The sequence below is a fragment of the Eutrigla gurnardus genome (genome assembly GCF_963514095.1).
Source record: "Eutrigla gurnardus genome assembly, chromosome: 24".
Classification (NCBI taxonomy): Eukaryota; Metazoa; Chordata; class Actinopteri; order Perciformes; family Triglidae; genus Eutrigla; species Eutrigla gurnardus.
In genome coordinates, this window is record NC_139935.1 from 5388232 (window position 1) to 5404997 (window position 16766).

At 47.3% G+C, this 16766-nt stretch overlaps 2 protein-coding genes across 12 annotated transcripts in view; both read right to left on the minus strand.

Moving 5' to 3' along the window:
- Positions 1-8981, minus strand: part of unc80 (unc-80 homolog (C. elegans)) — a 28803-nt gene extending 19822 nt beyond the window's left edge. For 8 of the 9 annotated variants that reach the window (XM_084004067.1, XM_084004066.1, XM_084004063.1 and 5 more), the window contains exons 1-15: positions 8784-8918; positions 8349-8397; positions 7834-7990; positions 7392-7732; positions 6812-6935; positions 6647-6711; positions 6226-6368; positions 3632-3905; positions 3415-3549; positions 3105-3321; positions 2678-2818; positions 1800-2068; positions 1274-1588; positions 1058-1189; positions 578-725 (exon numbers count right to left, since the gene is read on the minus strand). In XM_084004067.1, coding sequence (XP_083860193.1) covers positions 578-725; positions 1058-1189; positions 1274-1588; positions 1800-2068; positions 2678-2818; positions 3105-3321; positions 3415-3549; positions 3632-3905; positions 6226-6368; positions 6647-6711; positions 6812-6935; positions 7392-7732; positions 7834-7990; positions 8349-8397; positions 8784-8875 — 2602 coding nt within the window. In that variant the 5' untranslated portion in view covers positions 8876-8918. Of the gene's footprint in view, positions 1-577; positions 726-1057; positions 1190-1273; positions 1589-1799; positions 2069-2677; positions 2819-3104; positions 3322-3414; positions 3550-3631; positions 3906-6225; positions 6369-6646; positions 6712-6811; positions 6936-7391; positions 7733-7833; positions 7991-8348; positions 8398-8783 lie in introns of all 9 variants that reach the window. The other variant, XM_084004064.1, reaches the window with a different exon arrangement.
- A 1321-nt stretch (positions 8982-10302) lies between these two features.
- Positions 10303-16766, minus strand: part of LOC311009633 (uncharacterized protein) — a 35549-nt gene continuing 29085 nt past the window's right edge. For 2 of the 3 annotated variants that reach the window (XM_084003934.1, XM_084003933.1), the window contains 6 exons: positions 16668-16718; positions 16100-16407; positions 13018-13110; positions 12580-12661; positions 12135-12241; positions 10303-12047 (listed from right to left, as the gene is read on the minus strand). In XM_084003934.1, the coding sequence (XP_083860060.1) occupies positions 11838-12047; positions 12135-12241; positions 12580-12661; positions 13018-13110; positions 16100-16407; positions 16668-16718 (851 nt within the window). In that variant the 3' untranslated portion in view covers positions 10303-11837. The remainder of the gene's footprint in view (positions 12048-12134; positions 12242-12579; positions 12662-13017; positions 13111-16099; positions 16408-16667; positions 16719-16766) is intronic. The other variant, XM_084003935.1, reaches the window with a different exon arrangement.

The following is a 16766-nucleotide window of genomic DNA, read 5'->3' on the forward strand; positions in this document are numbered from 1 at the left end:
GTAATGGGCAAAGCTTTTTGATTGGCAAGTGTACAGAATGGATGAGTGAGGAAAAGGTAGGATTCAGCTCACTGGAGTGGGTGAAGAAAAAGAGGGAAGATGGAGGCAGGAGGAGGAACGACAAAAAGGGACAAGCGGAGACGAGTGGGAGGGAAAAAAACAGATATAAAAACAGTGATAGCGCTGGAATGCAAAAGTCAAAAGTGCGAGGTGAGACAGTGGCAGTACGATTCAGCTTCGGTAGCCGCGACTTTTTATTCTACGCGAGTTTGCTTGAGTGTCTGCAGTGGTGCTGAAATGATGTCTGTTAATAGGTAACTACTTTGAAAATGTATTAATTATTAAAGCTATATATATGCATGTATTAAGTCAGGATTTCAGCCAGTTTTATTTAGCCTGTTAGCATGCCAACATTCCCAGATTTGCACTACAAAAATAAAAGATTCAGTCTATATTTTGCATAGACTGAATCGTATCCGCATTAAAAAAAACAACGTCGGTCAAACCCTGATATGTGTATTTGCACGTGTTGGTGTGTCGCGATCTGCATCCCACTCACGCACGTCACCACACTTACTGTCGGTGATGGGCTCCATGCAGAAGCCCAGCAGTGCATGCAGGAAGTCCACAATGTTATTGAGAGAGTCTTTGTTGACGTACTCGCGCATTGTCTGTCGAAACTGCACCTTGTCCAGCTTATAAAGGCTGGTCAGGCAGTTCTGGGCCTGAAAGGAAAGAATTGGATAGAAGAAGAAGAGGAGGAAGTCAAGGAGAAGTGCCCTTGTTGAGCCATTTGCAGCCCTTTTTTATTGATTTTCATGAAAGATATCGGCTGTGGAGATGGAATTGTATTTCTCCAACATGACTTAATATCCTAATAAAAACTATTGATCACCATTGAAATAGAATTGCAGCTGCTGGTCCCTGAAGTTAGAACCAATCGTTTCGGTTTCATGAAACTTTGGAGCTTAACAGCGAATTATCTAATTATACATTTCAGCCATTACATTAGTGCTGATTTATGGAAACGGCATGAATGAACAAAAGAGGGTTGGACCTGCATCCTGAGGCGATCTCCCGACAGCCCGCGGTGTCCCTCGCCACAGCCGTAGGCACAGCCCAGCGACTTGACTATCTTTATCAGCATGGTCAGAGCCAGACGGTGGGTGCTGAAGCCGGAGCCCTCTTCCTGTTTTTAGGTGAAGGAGTGAAGGGCACAAACATGAACGCGCTTTTACGTACATATGTTAATAACTTTAATCCAAAAACACACCTTTTTATCATTATCCTTGTTGTTCTTCACATCATCCTTACTCCCTTGCCCACTCCCTCCGCCGCTTCCCCCTCCTCCTCCACCTCCGCCTCCATCGCCGCCTCCGCCTCCTCCTGCCCCGCCTCCGAGGCCCTGTCCGGCCGTGTCTTTGGCTCGCGCCTCCTGGTTCTCCTTGTTGTCGGGCTTGGATAGTTTTTTGCCCATGCCGGGCACCACCCCCAGCTGCAGCAGGCAGTCGATGATGTTAAGAGCCACGTCGCAGATCCTGGAGCTGATGTCGTGGCTCAGGACGGCATAGAGAGCCCGTAAGACGGCCTGGAATGCAAGAAGAGATTGTAATACATTGTATTATTCTGCAAAAGAAACAAGTTGCATTGCAAGATTGAGAAAATAAAGCATTCAATTCAGTTTGGAATCCCACTGGTGTCATTGTTGGCTAGTAGCAGAAGGTCAATATCTTCCATTACTTTTATTTGCCAACAGGGATCATTTACTGCAAGGTATCATTGAATGAGCGGACACTCACAGTGAGGTCCAGCATGCCGTTCTTCAGCACAAAGTTATTGGTCCCCTCGATGTTCTCCCCTTCCTCCAGACACGAGTAGTTGATGCAGGAGTCGGTGAAGCTGCGCGGCAGGTTGGCGCAGGCCAGAGGCTCCACGGGGATCTCGGGGACGGTGACGGGGTTACAGAGTTTCTTCATGTGCTCGGTGAAGAAGTCGGCGTAGCCGACGTTGAAGGACGCCACCGTGGTGTTGAACGCCGCCATAGTAATGGTGGAGATCTGAGAGCGAACTGTGGGTGGCAAGAGGAGGTAGCGAGAGCGGGATAAATGTCATGCATTGTTTTTGCAGAAGGCAACCGTGACCCGTGGGTGGGAAAACTGTTTTCTTACGTTGAATGCTCTGTTGTGTCTATTTTCACCTCGACAGCATCTCATTACTTAATTGTACTCGCACATTTTTGTATATATTATGTTTCTCAGTAAGTTTAATTCCATGCATGTGCTGCAGTGTGGAGCAGAGCCCGAAGCTAGCATTGTTATCTGCATGCAAATTAGCACTGTCGCAGGAATAATATGGTTATATAATCCCGTCCTATTTCGGTTCTGCAGGTCCCAGTGGAGCCGGCAGCGTCTGGCGTTCATTGGAGCTGATGGATAATAATATGACTGATCTCTTTGTAGTTCGTTGTTTTTTTATGGTTTCCTTTACCAACTACTGGCATATGAGAGCTTTCAAACTGTGTGAATATTATCCGCAATTTTGTATTGATTTGTTGGGTGTTTTCAGGATGGAGTTCATCTACAAATCAGGTTTAACTCCTATTAAGGGCTGTATTACTTTAAAATGTGGCTCTATCTTATCTTAAGCTCGTCTCGACGGACCACAGCCTTCTCCTTACCCTCTTTGACGGTGTTATCGCTGTGGCTGTTGGAGTGGTCGGGCATGTCTCTGAGCAGAGAGTGGTGGGAATGGGAGTGTTTGGCGCTCAGGCTGTCGGCGTCTGCAGCCGTGTCTGTGCTGCTCCTCCGTGTGAATTTGCCTGGAAAGTGATGCAGATACAGAAAAATATATCAGGTTGAATCAAACACATTTGGATTATTTTTAAAGGAAATATCATCGTGTAAATGGAGCTAATGTGAAGCAGCAGCTAAGCGTAATGGGGTTTTAAAAAGTCACCAACTCTGCCTTGAGCACATTTTAATCACACTTCTCATAGAAGAGAGCGAATAAGAAATACCACCGTCCACGGACTGACCTAATTCACAGACAGATCCAGACGGATACCGCTGACTCACCACAGAGGTGAGTCAGATACCTCTGCCTACCCATAATGGTGGCCTGCCAGCCCCCGCGGTCCAGAGCCCGCCGGTCGTCACCCAGGCCGGAGAAGCTCCCGAAGGAGAAAGTGCTGCGGGTGGGCGAGACGTCCAGGTGGTCCTCGTGGAGCAGGAAAGGAACCCCCATACGGCGCTGACGCTTCTTCCCTGTGTGGTGGAAGGGAATGGAGCCCTTTCTCTCACGGTCCTCGCGACGGTTCTTAAACTGAAACAGAAAAGGAGGAGGAATCTTTAATTTTCCTTTGAAACATAAAGTAAACTTTTTTCTATTATTCTTCTAACGTATTCTGGCTTTGACCTTCTTGAAAATGTTCATGCCCAGGTCGGAGGAGAGGTCGGGGACGGCCTGTCGACGGAGGCTGGTCAGAGAAACCTTTGTAAACGTCTCTGTGCTCAGAGATTTCCCCTCTTCGTTGCATTTCAGACTCATATCCTGCAAAACACGGCAGAGGATGCAGATGACGCCGCGGTCAGTGCAACATGGGACATCTGAATGACTACACACGTGCATCTACCTGGGTCTTGTGGGTGTTGACCAGTGAAGGCGCGGCGGCCACCATGGAGCTGCTGCGCGGGCGCGGCAGAGGCGTGACCAAAGGTTCCGGGGGGCGTTCGGGTCTCTCCTCCAGGATCTGCCTCAGGCGCTGCAGGTAGAACATCAGGGCCCAGTGAACGCCCTCCTCCGTCCAGTGCGGCTGCAGCAGGCAGCGCAGCACCGCCACGTCAAAGTAGGTGGCGTAACGAGCTCGTTGGGCCAAGGAGGTCGGCAGGCCGGCGGGGGCCGACGTCCTTGGAGACCAGGGAAGAGACGAGGTTTGAAGTGGTGAGGAGCACAGAAACGTCATACGTGTACCGCTAGAATGTCACTTTCTTTCAGGTGCTGAAAGATGCTTTCCCAATGCAGTCACATAACTAACGACATACACAACAATTACACTTTGTCATGGTCTTTCCTGTTATATTAGCCTGTCATCGACTCCCGTCACACTGCTTCATTAATAATGCATCAACAGAGGATGGTAAACAAGGGCACAGCCCCCCTCTAGCATCATTGGGAGAGGGAGCCTAAGCCTACGTGAGTCCACTATAAATAAGCTGGAATGAAGGTCAGCAGCTTGGTGAGCTGCAGCGCGTACAGAGAAGCGTATTGATATACCATGACAGGAGGAGAGAGAGAGGCGCAGGTAGGCATTTCATCTGGGCTGTTGTAATAAACGGAGCAGGAAGACATGGTCGATATCTACATTAATCACTTTGAGAGCGGACAGCAGAGGGAGGCTGTATCACGTTTCACCGTCTAGCCAACGCACACACACTCTGCCTGCTGCTGTTGTGTCAGGTTGTCAAGGAGACCGTGTGACGACAGCCACCCCTCCAAGAAGCAGCCCCCCCCCCCGACTCCATGCGGTGGGAGAGATGCAGCAGCCAGCGGTTGCTATGGAAACTTCAGCATCAGCAGAGCCCTCTTGAGAGGCGCGCGATGCAGCGGCGGATGAGTAAGCTGCATTAATCACAGGAGCTGATGGCGGAAATTATTTTATCCGGGCGGCACAGCACAGAGGTGTGTGTACAGGCGGTTGAGATACAAAATGCAAACAGCGCCTCTGAGCCGACGGAGAAAATATTTGCATTCAGAGGCTATTTTGATCCTTGGATTGTGATCGGCTGATGTGTAAAGCCCCACCCCTTTTAGGATCCATACAGTAGGAAGCCAACAAATTCTCTCCTGCTGTGCATCTAATTTACATTCAACTCCCTTCCCTCTCTAACCTTGCTCTCGTTCTACGCAGCGTTTCTCACGCAGCAGCCGAAAATGTCAGCCACCGGCACTTAGGGAAAGCAATTAATCGCTCATTGTGTGCTGCGTAACAATAGGGATAAATATTTCCCTTCCCGCATCACCATGTGACTGCTCAAAAACCCTTTGGTGTTTGAGTGTGAGAGGATATAACTAGCTTGGGGGAAGGGGGGGGAGGGCTTATTTTGATTTGCAGTCAGTTGCTGGCTGTCAGAGCGATCACGAGAGGCTTTGGAGTGGCTTGGTTGTCAGGACGTTGAGATGAGCAATGGATGGCTTATCAACCTCTCTACGTCTTCTCCCATATCACTCTCTCAGCCCACTGGTTGGGTGATTCAGGACGACGGACTTAAAAACAGAAAACGCCCCCATAGGATGTGCACCAATGCAAATGCCTTGGTGTTTTCTGGTGACACAGTGCCAGCAATCGTGCATCAAAAACATTTCCATTTGTGGAATTCCTATTTTTGCATGATTTTTGCAGGACTGGCGCTTGGTGGACTTATCACTCATTTTAGTCTTATATTTAGTCGTTTTTTGTGCTTTTTCATGCTGAATGATTATGGCATCTCTGGTAAACACTAGTTTCCCTCGAGTCAAGATAAGCCCTATGATCTTCGCATAGCCAAAACTTTTGCAAATAACTATTACTGTGAGTTACTGCTTGGTGCCAGCTGAGCCGGTCATACCTGCCTCGCCTGTGCTTAAAGCGAGCACAGATTGGCAGTGAAGACAGAACGACGCCAGACTGGCTGTGGGCAGACCAAAACGAAGCCAGGACATGTCATGCCAGGCCAGGGACACTGCCAGCATTAGACAAGTAGCACATTACTTCAGCATAATTACCCTGGTTGTGTGGACAAACATCAGATGGGTCTGCTAATGCTTAAGCAAGACAAGTCGCCGCATGTGTGTGTGTTTGTCCACCGAGGCTCAGAGCATCCCTTTACACAGGGGAAGGAGGAGCTATTCATACACGCAAGCTCTCTGGAGCTAGTGGAGCGCGCTGTGCTGTGCCGAGTGTGTGACAGACGCCACCGCGGGGCTAAATGTTTTGCCATCAACAAGACGATGGCACCAGCGCCGTGTCAGCGGGGGCCACTGCCTCAACACACAACTGGCTTCTTGGGGACGTCGCGGACAAATGATTCACGTCTGAAAGGTTTTTGTCACACCAGTGTTTGCAGTGAAATCACATGTTGAGAACAGAACCTCTACATGTCTCAAAATCAATCAATCAATCGAGCACACATGACCAAATGTCACCTAATCACACCGCTTCTTGATATCACATTGATTAACTGTGCTCACTTTTTCTTGGAAGGGCCCTTCGCTGGTGGGGGTTGTTGAGAGGGGCCACCTTTCTCCACCGAGTTACCACGACGACAGCTCAGCTCTCCAGCCGCGGGGGAGGAGGAATCCGATTGGGCCGCTTCGCAAACCACCTGGAAGCCCTGTTGGGTGGGAGGGAGAGATGGACACACGCTGTAGATGGATGGATAAACAGGCAGGAAGATGATAATTAAAGGCCCTGAGGTTGGAGGGGGGGGTTTCTGTCATGGCCCTGGCTAACCACGCTAATGCTCCCGGATGGCTGGTGCTAATGAATATTAGCAACCAGCCTCTGGGGGATGTTGACAAGGGGGGGAAGGAAGAAGCCACAGACTTTTGCCTGAACACATTCAATCAATGAGAGGCAGAAGCCGACATGAACTGAGCTTAAAACGCTCACCGTGGGACCCGGGTTGCCAGATCCGCAGGGGCTGCACTGGTTGTTGACTGGGGAGTTCCTCTTTGCTGTCGAGGGAGGCATAAGAGATTACAAATCTTTATTATGACGTAAACAGAATAGATTAACTCTGACAAGGGAGCAATATGTGAGGATTTTATTCCCCACCTGTGACAATGTTTCTGACAGGTTTGATGAGCGCAGCGAAGGCAGGGATGTCAGGCTGGCGGTGCTCCCACATCGGCTGCCATATTACCAGTCCGCTGGCCAATCGGAAGGTGAGGTCCGACTCCTTAAAAAGGAAAAGGTGATGTATTCAGAATCTCTTTGAAAAGAGGAAGCTTTTGCACATTTAGACCTACTTCTCAACCATCCAACCATAATCCAAACAAAGCAAGAAGGCAATAAACAAGTTCAGACTTGAAATACCTCAATATCATTCTTTCAAAGCCTACTGCTATTATGATTTGCTAATTGACGAGATCCAGTAATGCATTGTTCAGTTGGGAAACACAGTGCAATCCCAAGAGTATCGTAACCTGCCTCTTGAATCAGTTTGTACACACAGATCAATAGCTAAAGGGTGACCCTGAGTATGTGGAGGGTTTGATATGGGCCACTTCAGAATGAGGCTAAAAATTGTTCTAAAATTACAAAGATATTCAATTTCACAGAGAAAGTCATGCTTTGTCCAATAAAATGCACATAAACAATGCATGGTCTATTTCAAGGCTGTATTTGTACAGACCTTTATCCGATGAATAAGCGGAGCAAACAGGAAGACAAACAGCTCCACTGTGGCCATACTCTTGTGGAACAGCTTCGTACGAGCGTTCTCGTCCTCCTCCAGCAGGGAGCCGCTGTGCTGGGGCCCGGACCCCCCTAGGGCAGAGCCAGAGCATGAGCCGGGAGCCCCCGGGGACGACCCCTGGTTGCCCACCGGCTGGAGGAAGGCGCTGCTGCTGCTGCCCCCGGACCAGCCGTGGCCCAGGCTGGGCTCGTGGTTGCACTCCTGGGCAGCATCCAGCAGCATCCAGTGCAGCGTGTGGAGCAGCTTGGTCTCGGCCACGCCCAGCTTGTCCTGGTGGCCTGTCGGAGGGTCAGAGGTCAGGGGAAGGTTTTAGTGTGTGTGGTCATTTATTAACTTCTGGTGAAATCAAATAAAAAGTGTGTGTGTTGTGTGTTCTCACCCAGCCTGTTCCTGTTAGACAGCAGGATGGAGGTGCAGTGGAGTACATGAGGCAGGGCTGCCTGGACGAGCTCCCAGCGGGAGATGCTCTGGATGGCCTCGGACAGGGCCGGCGACAGACCGTGGAGCTTGTTCTCCACCAGCACCCGCTCAAAGGACTGGGGAGGCAGCCAGAGAAAAAGGAGAAGAGAGACATCAGCCGGGAACTAAAGCCTCTTTCTTTGACTATCTAAGTGCCCCATATGGCCCCAAGCAAAGGGATGCCTGTGGGAGAGACAGTGGCAGCTCTGTTTAAATCCAGAGGGATCCGGAGAAGCGTCATTATGGTTATGAGCTTCCAAAAAGGTCTGGCTCCTGGGTAATAGGAGGAAACAAGGGGGGGAGGGAAAACTAATTTGCTAAATGTAAAATCAAGAGCTCACTTGATTTGCAGGTGCATTAAAGGCAAAAACGGATTACCGGGATGGGAGCGATTATTTCCCCTCACCGTGCTCGTGGCATTATGACATAACTTACCACACAAGATGCTTCATACTGTTTTCCCAACTTTGGACGCAGAAATGCACTGAAAAAAAAACACAAAATAATAATAAATTTAGGTGACGCCATGTATTGCATGTGACAGCTTGCACACACAGGAACAGTCCCTTCACAGCAGCTGATCCACATGTTTTCCTTCTGCCCACTTTTTGCTTTACAGGTGTGACATCACGCAATCTGCATCCGTCTCCAGTCACAGTTAACAACACCTCGCAAAAAAAAGACAGGCGGCCCACCTCCCTCCATTTCAAACATACAGTGAATGACACTCATTCATTCACAGGTTGAATTATAATGAGGCAAACGCGGGTGCCTCTTCAGGCTGCTGTCAAATCCTTGATCCTTCCTTGTTCTCGGCAATGGCAAAACACCTGTTATCCCCCCCCCCCCCGCAGAAGCACACACACCAACCTGGTCTGCCTCCATAGGAAGGTCTGGATGGGGAACGGTATTCCTTTCCCGCACTCCGGCTCGTTGTCATCCACGCTCTTCCTCTTCACCATCTTGGCCGGAGCTGCCTGCTCGCCCTGCCGTGCGACCACCGGGAACGCGCGGCGGCTGGTGGCTCCTCTGCCCAGGTGAACCAGCGAGCTTCGCCTCACGACATGATTGGCTTCGTCCTGCGTAAAATGGCTGCAAGTGTCGGTCGGTCGGCGGCGATAGAGAGAGAGAGGGGGAGAGACGGAGAGATGGGGGTGGAGGGTGGGTGCGGGAGAAGGAGAGCGCTCTGATTTCAGCACCTCCCTCGCCGGACAGCGACAGTTGATCGGCGTGCTAATTTATCGGCGGCGGAGCTTAAAGACGCAGTGCGCAGCTGGGCCAGATGTTTTCCTTCCCAGCACGGCGACATTATCGTAAAACAGACACTGCCTTATTACGCTAAAAGAGTCGCACGAGGATGGTGCGTTCACGCGGGTTTCACCCCTCCAACAGGTTGTTTTAATAAATAATAAATAATACAGGTGGAGAAGGCAGTGGGCTGTATACTAAAAGGACAGCATCAACAGCAGCAGCAATAACATGTTGAATGGATCCATTCTGTGTACATTATGTCCACATTGACGAGCTCTTTGAGCAACTATGTTTTCTATTAAATTGAATGGAGTTGCAAAGAGAAACTACACACCTTCCCGTAGTTTTTTATTTTTCATTATTTTGTTAAATGTGAAAAATAAAATGAAAACAGTTCGGAAAATACGCTAATTAACTGCCGTTCTCACTACGAGTTAGCTAGTCGCTGCAAGCTAATCACGAAGCTAACTAGCACTAGCGGTCGGTTTAGCTAACACGGACACGGGGAAACGGTATCTATTCGTCTATCCAAAGAAAACAAAACTATCGCCTACCAGTTCCGAAGGCTCACTCATGATGCCGTGGCGTCGTTTTCGCTTAGTTAAAGTACAACACATCGTTAAAAACACGTAAGGTCGAAAGCTAGCTTACGGTGGCACAGGTGAAGGTCAATTCGCCAAATTGCGACTTCCGCCTGAAAGTCGCACAGCCTGCCGCTAGAGGGCGGTGTTGCAAACAACACGGTAAATAAAAATTAACATTAAAGCAAAACAAGAAAGCACACTATTGCTAAAGTTACTAAAGTTGCCTAAACAATAAGGTTAAACACCATTACTTTTTATCACAGGTTTAACAATTTACCACCCCACCATGCACATGCAAAAAAAAAATATATATATATATATATATATATATATATAACAAAGATACCCACTAATTTGCATAAATACTAAAATAAATGACACTCCCCCCGTCTCCTCAAGTGTTTTAAACCAGGTTTTAAATTCACAACAAACACAAAGAAAACTGCATATCATTCTGTATTTGCAGAGAATGTAAAGTCCGTGACATATTGGATTGGTAGATGATGTTGATCACAAATAACACAAAAAACTAGAGGAGACTAGAGTGAATCTGTTTTTATTATTCTTTATTTCTGTTGTCATCATCCTGTAGGAGCATTTGTCATCAGTACGTCTCAAAGATCGGAAAGTGTGCACACATCTACATGGTCTTTTAAATACACTTACACAGGCAAAGGGGGGAGGGGGGGGCAAGGATACAGGAAGCACAGAAAAACACTGAAGGGGTAACCGACACCTGGGGAGCTGGAAAAAAGGGGGGCAGAGGAGGAGTTTCACAATGGTGAGCAGAGATTATGCTAGTTTTCTTTTTTTTTTTCCTGTTTTAATTGACTGCAAGTTGAGGGTTATTCCCATTCTTCATTCCGGCTTTCAGTTCCTGTAAGGTTCACTCGCACTAATGGGCCCCGGTAGCTGCTCTTTTTCATGGAATGTTTTCATATAAAGCTTCATATTTGCCACTTTTGAAACACACTTATTTGCCCGTTCAAACACATCGTACAACCCAGTTTCTGCAGGAGGAGGAGGAACACAGGAGCATGGGGTGAGGGAGGGGGGTTCAGCATCTGAGGATCTGACCTTTAAGTATAGACACTAGGGTGCATCCTGGCCGTTTACACAGACACTGAAAGGCTCCAAATAGATCTAATTTGTTCATTTAATTGCCATGCCAGCATAACAGCATCGTCGAAGCCTAATAAAATCACAGAGCTAATGTAAAATCAAACAGAGCAGCCCATTTGTTTGCGAAAAAAACAAAAAAACAAAAACAAAAAGGAAGTTCTATTGGAAAGCTAGCCTTTTAGCGCTTGGACTCGACATAACTGCAGTGGTTATCCACATTGAAGTGCTAAATAAGCCAGTGCAGCCACAGGGAACATACAAAACTGTAACGACGTCCACTACAGTGACATATATATATATATAAAAAGAAAACACAATTTTTATCCAACAATTCAGCACACATCGGGGAAATCATGAGATTAAAACCAACAAACAAAAGTTCATGTCATGTCACATCTTAGCAGACATGCTAATCAGCCATTCGTTTGCAGGTACAAGCCATGTTTCTGTGAGTTCAGTCTCTTTAAGACCAGCATCTAGGAGCTATTTCTTGCATTCAGTACCGCGTAAATTCTGAACGATCACGCAAGAGTTCGCCTTACCGCTTATCCGAATGTGATGCTTTTTCACGCTAAAAATCCCTGTACAATCGTAAAACCGCCAATTCTTTCTTAGACAAACACATCCGCTCAAACCTTAAGCATTCAGCCTATCTGGAACGAAAACAAAAACGTCCATATTTGAGTGAAAAAATGAGTGAAAGACAAATAAAGAGTGACTGGGCGTGTCCCCTTTTCAAGGATGTGGACAAGGATTCAGTTTTTTAAAATCCGAAGGGCTGGAAGGGTCGTTGAAGACAGTCAACCAACTACGACTGCGGAAACCTGCGGGGTCAAGTGTGTGTGGGGGGGGGGGGGGGGTCATGTTGCAGTGAAGGACCATGGGAGAACACCGGGTGCTTATGGGTGAATGAGATCGATGGGAAGAGGGAGGGATGGTGTGGATTCTGGAGGCGGAGGCAGCCCGCTCACAAGCCCTGCTTGGCCAGGGCGGCGGTGACGTCTTGGGCCAGCGTGGCGAGCTGGGGCGACTCCAGGACGTTGATGCTGCCCGAGGAGGACAGGCGAGGGGAAGTGCCCCCCGTCTCGACCCCGGGGGAGTGGGTGATGACGATTTCAGCGCCGTGGTCCACCCGAGCTTTGGCTGTTTCCCGGAAGGTCAGCTTGTGGCTCTCGATCTGGCGGGATGCATAAATAAATCAAAAATGTCAGGGATGTTTTCTCCAAAACTGGCAGGAATCTGTATTTGTGTGCTTCTTTTTTACCATAACATTCCCTCCTCCAGGGGTGTGGCTGGTGTTGCCCAGAGAGCCGATCTTGGCGTTGGCCTTAAAGTCCAGCTTCACGTTCTCAATGCGCACATTACCTCCCCCTGAGAACAGGACAGAAGGAGAAGAGGTTAGGATCAAAATGACCAGATATGGATGACAGATGATGGCTGGCTTGCCTACTTTTTACATGCATTTGCATCTGGTTTTATAAAATAGTTTATTAGATATCGGACGTTCAAAAAAGCCAGTTTACAGCAGACTTTTTCACATTTGTTTTCAATCATTCAGTCATGTACATGTGTATCTCTGGAGGAGTCAAATAAAGGATAAACAACTAGTGTCACATGTTCTTTTAAGGAAAACATCTGTAAAGGCCTTGCCAGATGTACATGTAAACCTGCAGATGTCCTTGAATGTAGAAGGGAAAGAAGTGGCGTACCTGGTCTGTGGCGGATGTTGGACATGGAGCCACATTTGGCGGTGATGTGGCTCAAGTCGATCTTCTTGGTCTGGATTTGGACCTGCGGGGCGGCAGAGGATGGAAATATGTATGAAAGAAATCATGATAAAGTACGACGAGGTGAAAAAGACTCGACACCCAGATGTCGGATCCCTGGAGAGAGGTTAACATGTCATTAAACAAACAGCGGCTGCTGTGTGACGCGACAGGGAGCAGGTGCTTCAATTAAACTTTATTGTCCAATTAGTGCGAGTACACACACTGTTCAAAAGATAAAGACAACCCCTGCTTGCTGTTTACATTGCCGTTCTAAACACAATGCAGAGATACTGTACTGATATCTTTGGTGCAAACAAACCAGCTGCTACAGATGAAAACAGGCCTTCATGATTAGGTTGAAAGGGTTGTTTGACTCACGTTTCCGCCTCCTGCTGCGTGCTGGAGTTTGTCCAGGGAGCCACACTTAGCCTGAACGTGGCTAAAGTCCAGTTTAACACTGGGAATCATGACCTGGGAAAGACAGGGTGACCTTTTTTTAATACAAACAGCAAACACAGAGGTCAAACAGGGGGAGGGGTTGAGGGGTGGGGCTTAAAACACCACCCAGCCTCCCTCCTTTCCTGCTCAAAATAATCCCGGAGAAGTGTCCCAATTTTAAATCTATCTGTGGGCGCTCACTTCAGCTGATATGGACCAGAAAAAAAGCCTTTTGTTATTGATGGAGGTCAGTTTTAATGCGGGGATTTATCAGAGAGCAACCATAGAGTCTTGAACTTGTTACGGCAGTGTATCTGAAACAGTTTGAATCCCAAAGTGCAACAACCAGGAGCCTCGCCGGAAACAAGCCAAACAGACGGACACATAAAGGTAGCGGAGATGCTACGACAGCCCTCGGCTGCAGAGAGAGAAAGGAAAGGAGGAGGAAGAAGAGAAAGGCGTACATACATTGCCTCCTCTGGGCGAGTGCTTCAGATTATCCTTGGAGCCGCACTTTGACTGGACGTGACTGAAGTCCAGCTTCTCGCGTAAAATTTGAACCTAAAACAAAACCGAATTGAGAAAAAGGAAAAGGACGGCGTGCGCCTCGTTTCGGATGAGTCTAACTGGGCGTCTTCACATGCATTTTACATCTGCTGGTGCGTTTCTTCTCGTGCTGATGGGCTGAGCTCAGAGAACAGAAGGGATTTTACTCTGAGAAACGTAGTTCTCAGAGCTGGAGGTAGAAATAATGTCATCGATCAGTTAAACTAAAAAAAAAAATATATATATTTTGCTCCCTGGCTGAATATAGAAAATTAGTTAATTAGTTTTGTAAAAATAATACTATTTTCTCTACTGTTCAAAGAGCCAAAGGTGAACACGGGGAGAACAGAAAGGAGAGAGAGGTTGAGGGGAAAACACACACAAGAGCCCTGACAGCAATCCTCCGTCTCTGGTCCACACTGACCTGGATTCTCTTGACATCTCTTCCTCTTACACTTCCTCTAAAACACACACACACACACACACACACACACACACACACACACACACACACACACACACACACACACACACACACACACACACACACACACACACACACACACACAGCCTGTCTCTACAGCTGTTGCAGCACAGACAGCTACAAGGTCAACCAATGACACCTGCACTAAACCCAATGACAATCACAAAGAACATGTATATATCTATATACTCTATCAACCTCCGGCGGAAACATTCATTAATCAACTACTGTGATGATTATCAGTCGTCAATCAATGTGAATAAGGTAATTAGACACTGCGACGGCCGTTTTTGACTCATTTCTACCATTTTATGAAGAAAATAAAAAAAAGAAGAAGACAAAAAGATTATTAAAAACTAAAAAGGTCTTTGATATAATTGATATCAGCCCCATATTAGGCATTATGTGAAACCTTTGCATTATAATTCAATTATTTAAATCTCTGCGTTATCTGTAATCTCTCATTCTCATGCATTTCCTGCACGTGGAATGTTTTATTTTGAAGGGGAAAAGGGTATTTCAATGTCAAAATAAAATTAAGACATGATATGATTCATAATATTATCAAATATCCTTCAAAGTCAAACATCAAGTCTTTAGTCTGGCATCCGAGGTGTGACATCACACGCTGCTTATGAAGCCTGCAGTGCCGAGCGTCACCCAGCCTCGTTAAAACATTCCTCCCCACACCTCCTCCCCCATACGTCAGCGGGGCTAATGGAGAGTTTCACCTCTGTCACACCACAGCGACATTAAGACTGTCTGTTGCCATGGTTATTTGATTAAAGAGTGGCAGTCTAATAGTCAACCAGATGCTCTCGAATCATTATTATTATTATAACGAGGCGTTATTCAGTGGTGATGCAACTTCAACCTCGATCTCAGGATCTAGCGAGCCACTGAATGACAAGGAAAAAGTGAGGTAATATATTTTCATTCCGAGTCCTCCTCAATAAGTAATTGCATCCGCTTGCAATTATTAATACTGAGAGCCGAAGGGAAAATCCTCCACAGCGATGACGAAAGCAGATCCCAAAGGCAAATCATTCTGCAGGTTGACTGCTCCTCAGCAACGAAGGGACGGTTTTAAATATTGGACCTAAGACTAACAGCTCAAGCTGGTTTGCTTCCTTCTTCAAGAAGGAGAATTGTGAGGGAGGTAAGGAGAAGGGGGACAAAAGGGAGAGTCAGCTGAGGAGGCCCGAGGCGACTGATGACGGAGAAGACGGTGGACAGGGAGAAGACAGTCAGAGGAAGTGACGGCGGGCGGTTTAGGGGCAGTGAGTGATAAAGTGAGGAGAGATATTTTACCAGACAGAGAAGAAAACACATTGCAGTGGAATCACAAACTACTCATCAACCCAAAACAAAATCTAATTCTTAGTAAAAGTCAGTGGTCACACAAATTATACAATGAATCAAGGTGTAGTACAGAATATTACAAATAATATATATTGACTCCAAACAATTAACATATACTATTAGAAGCTAAACGTAATTAAAAAAAATGTTAGTTTGGCTTGATTTGCAGTAAATATTTTATTTTATTCCAAGGTGTTTAATGAAATATGTCCTTTACTGCCCTCCTGTGGCCGAAACACGTAAATGCATGATGTTTGAAAGTTCAAGTACAATATAGATGTGTCCCTTTACTGCCCTCCTGTGGTCGAAACGCGTCAATGCATGATGTTTGAAAGTTCAAGTACCGGTACAATATAAATGTGTCCCTTTACTGCCCTCCTGAGGTCTAAACGGGTAAATGCATGATGTTTGAAAGTTCAAGTACAATATAAATGTGTCCCTTTACTGCCCTCGTGCGGCCAAAATACGTAAATGCATGATGTTTGAAGGTTCAAGTGACTGTGATCCAGAAATCTAGAAATATGATGTCTGTTAAATACATATGTATATCATTCTCCCTATGGTGACAGAAGTGACAAAAGGATTCTTGCAGAGTGCAGATTTGAACTCAGCCGAACATAGACGCGTTACCTGCCCGCCTTTCGGCTGGTGCTTGAGGTTGGAGGTGGACCCGATCTTGGACTTTACATTCTTCAGGTCAGGCAGAGGCTGGTTGAGAACCTTCAGCTGCCGCTGGACGGAGGACGGCGACTTGGGCGGGGTACGGATCACCGCCACCTTCTTCTCCTGGAGGACGGAGAAGGACTTTGGCGTGTGGCTGCCGGGGGTGCGAGAGCCGGGGGTGCGGCAGGAGTAGGTGGGGGGCGTGCCGGGCGTGACGGCCGAGCCGGGGGTGGAGGCACCGCTACGGACTGATCGGGAACGAGCAGAATCTGTACCTTGAGAGAAGAAGAGATGGATTACAATGATGAAGAGGATGAAGAGGGAGGAGCAGGGGGACGTGAAAGAAAAGAAAAGCCTTCCTGGAGACAGAAAGACAAAAAAAGGGTTCTGATGAAGATGAGAAGTAAACATCGGTCAACACTGGCCTGGATGATGCTCGCTTCAACACATAATAAACCAAAAGAAAAAGAAATCTAATGTCATTGGTTGATGAGGAGAGTGTGATGGGTCTGACGGGAGCTACGAGGTGGTCTACCTGCCATACCAGGGGCTCTTCCAGACCTGCTGTCCGCTCTGGACTGGATCGCTTTTCAGAGGGTGGGAGGCAAAAGGATGAGGAGGGGGGGGAAAGGGG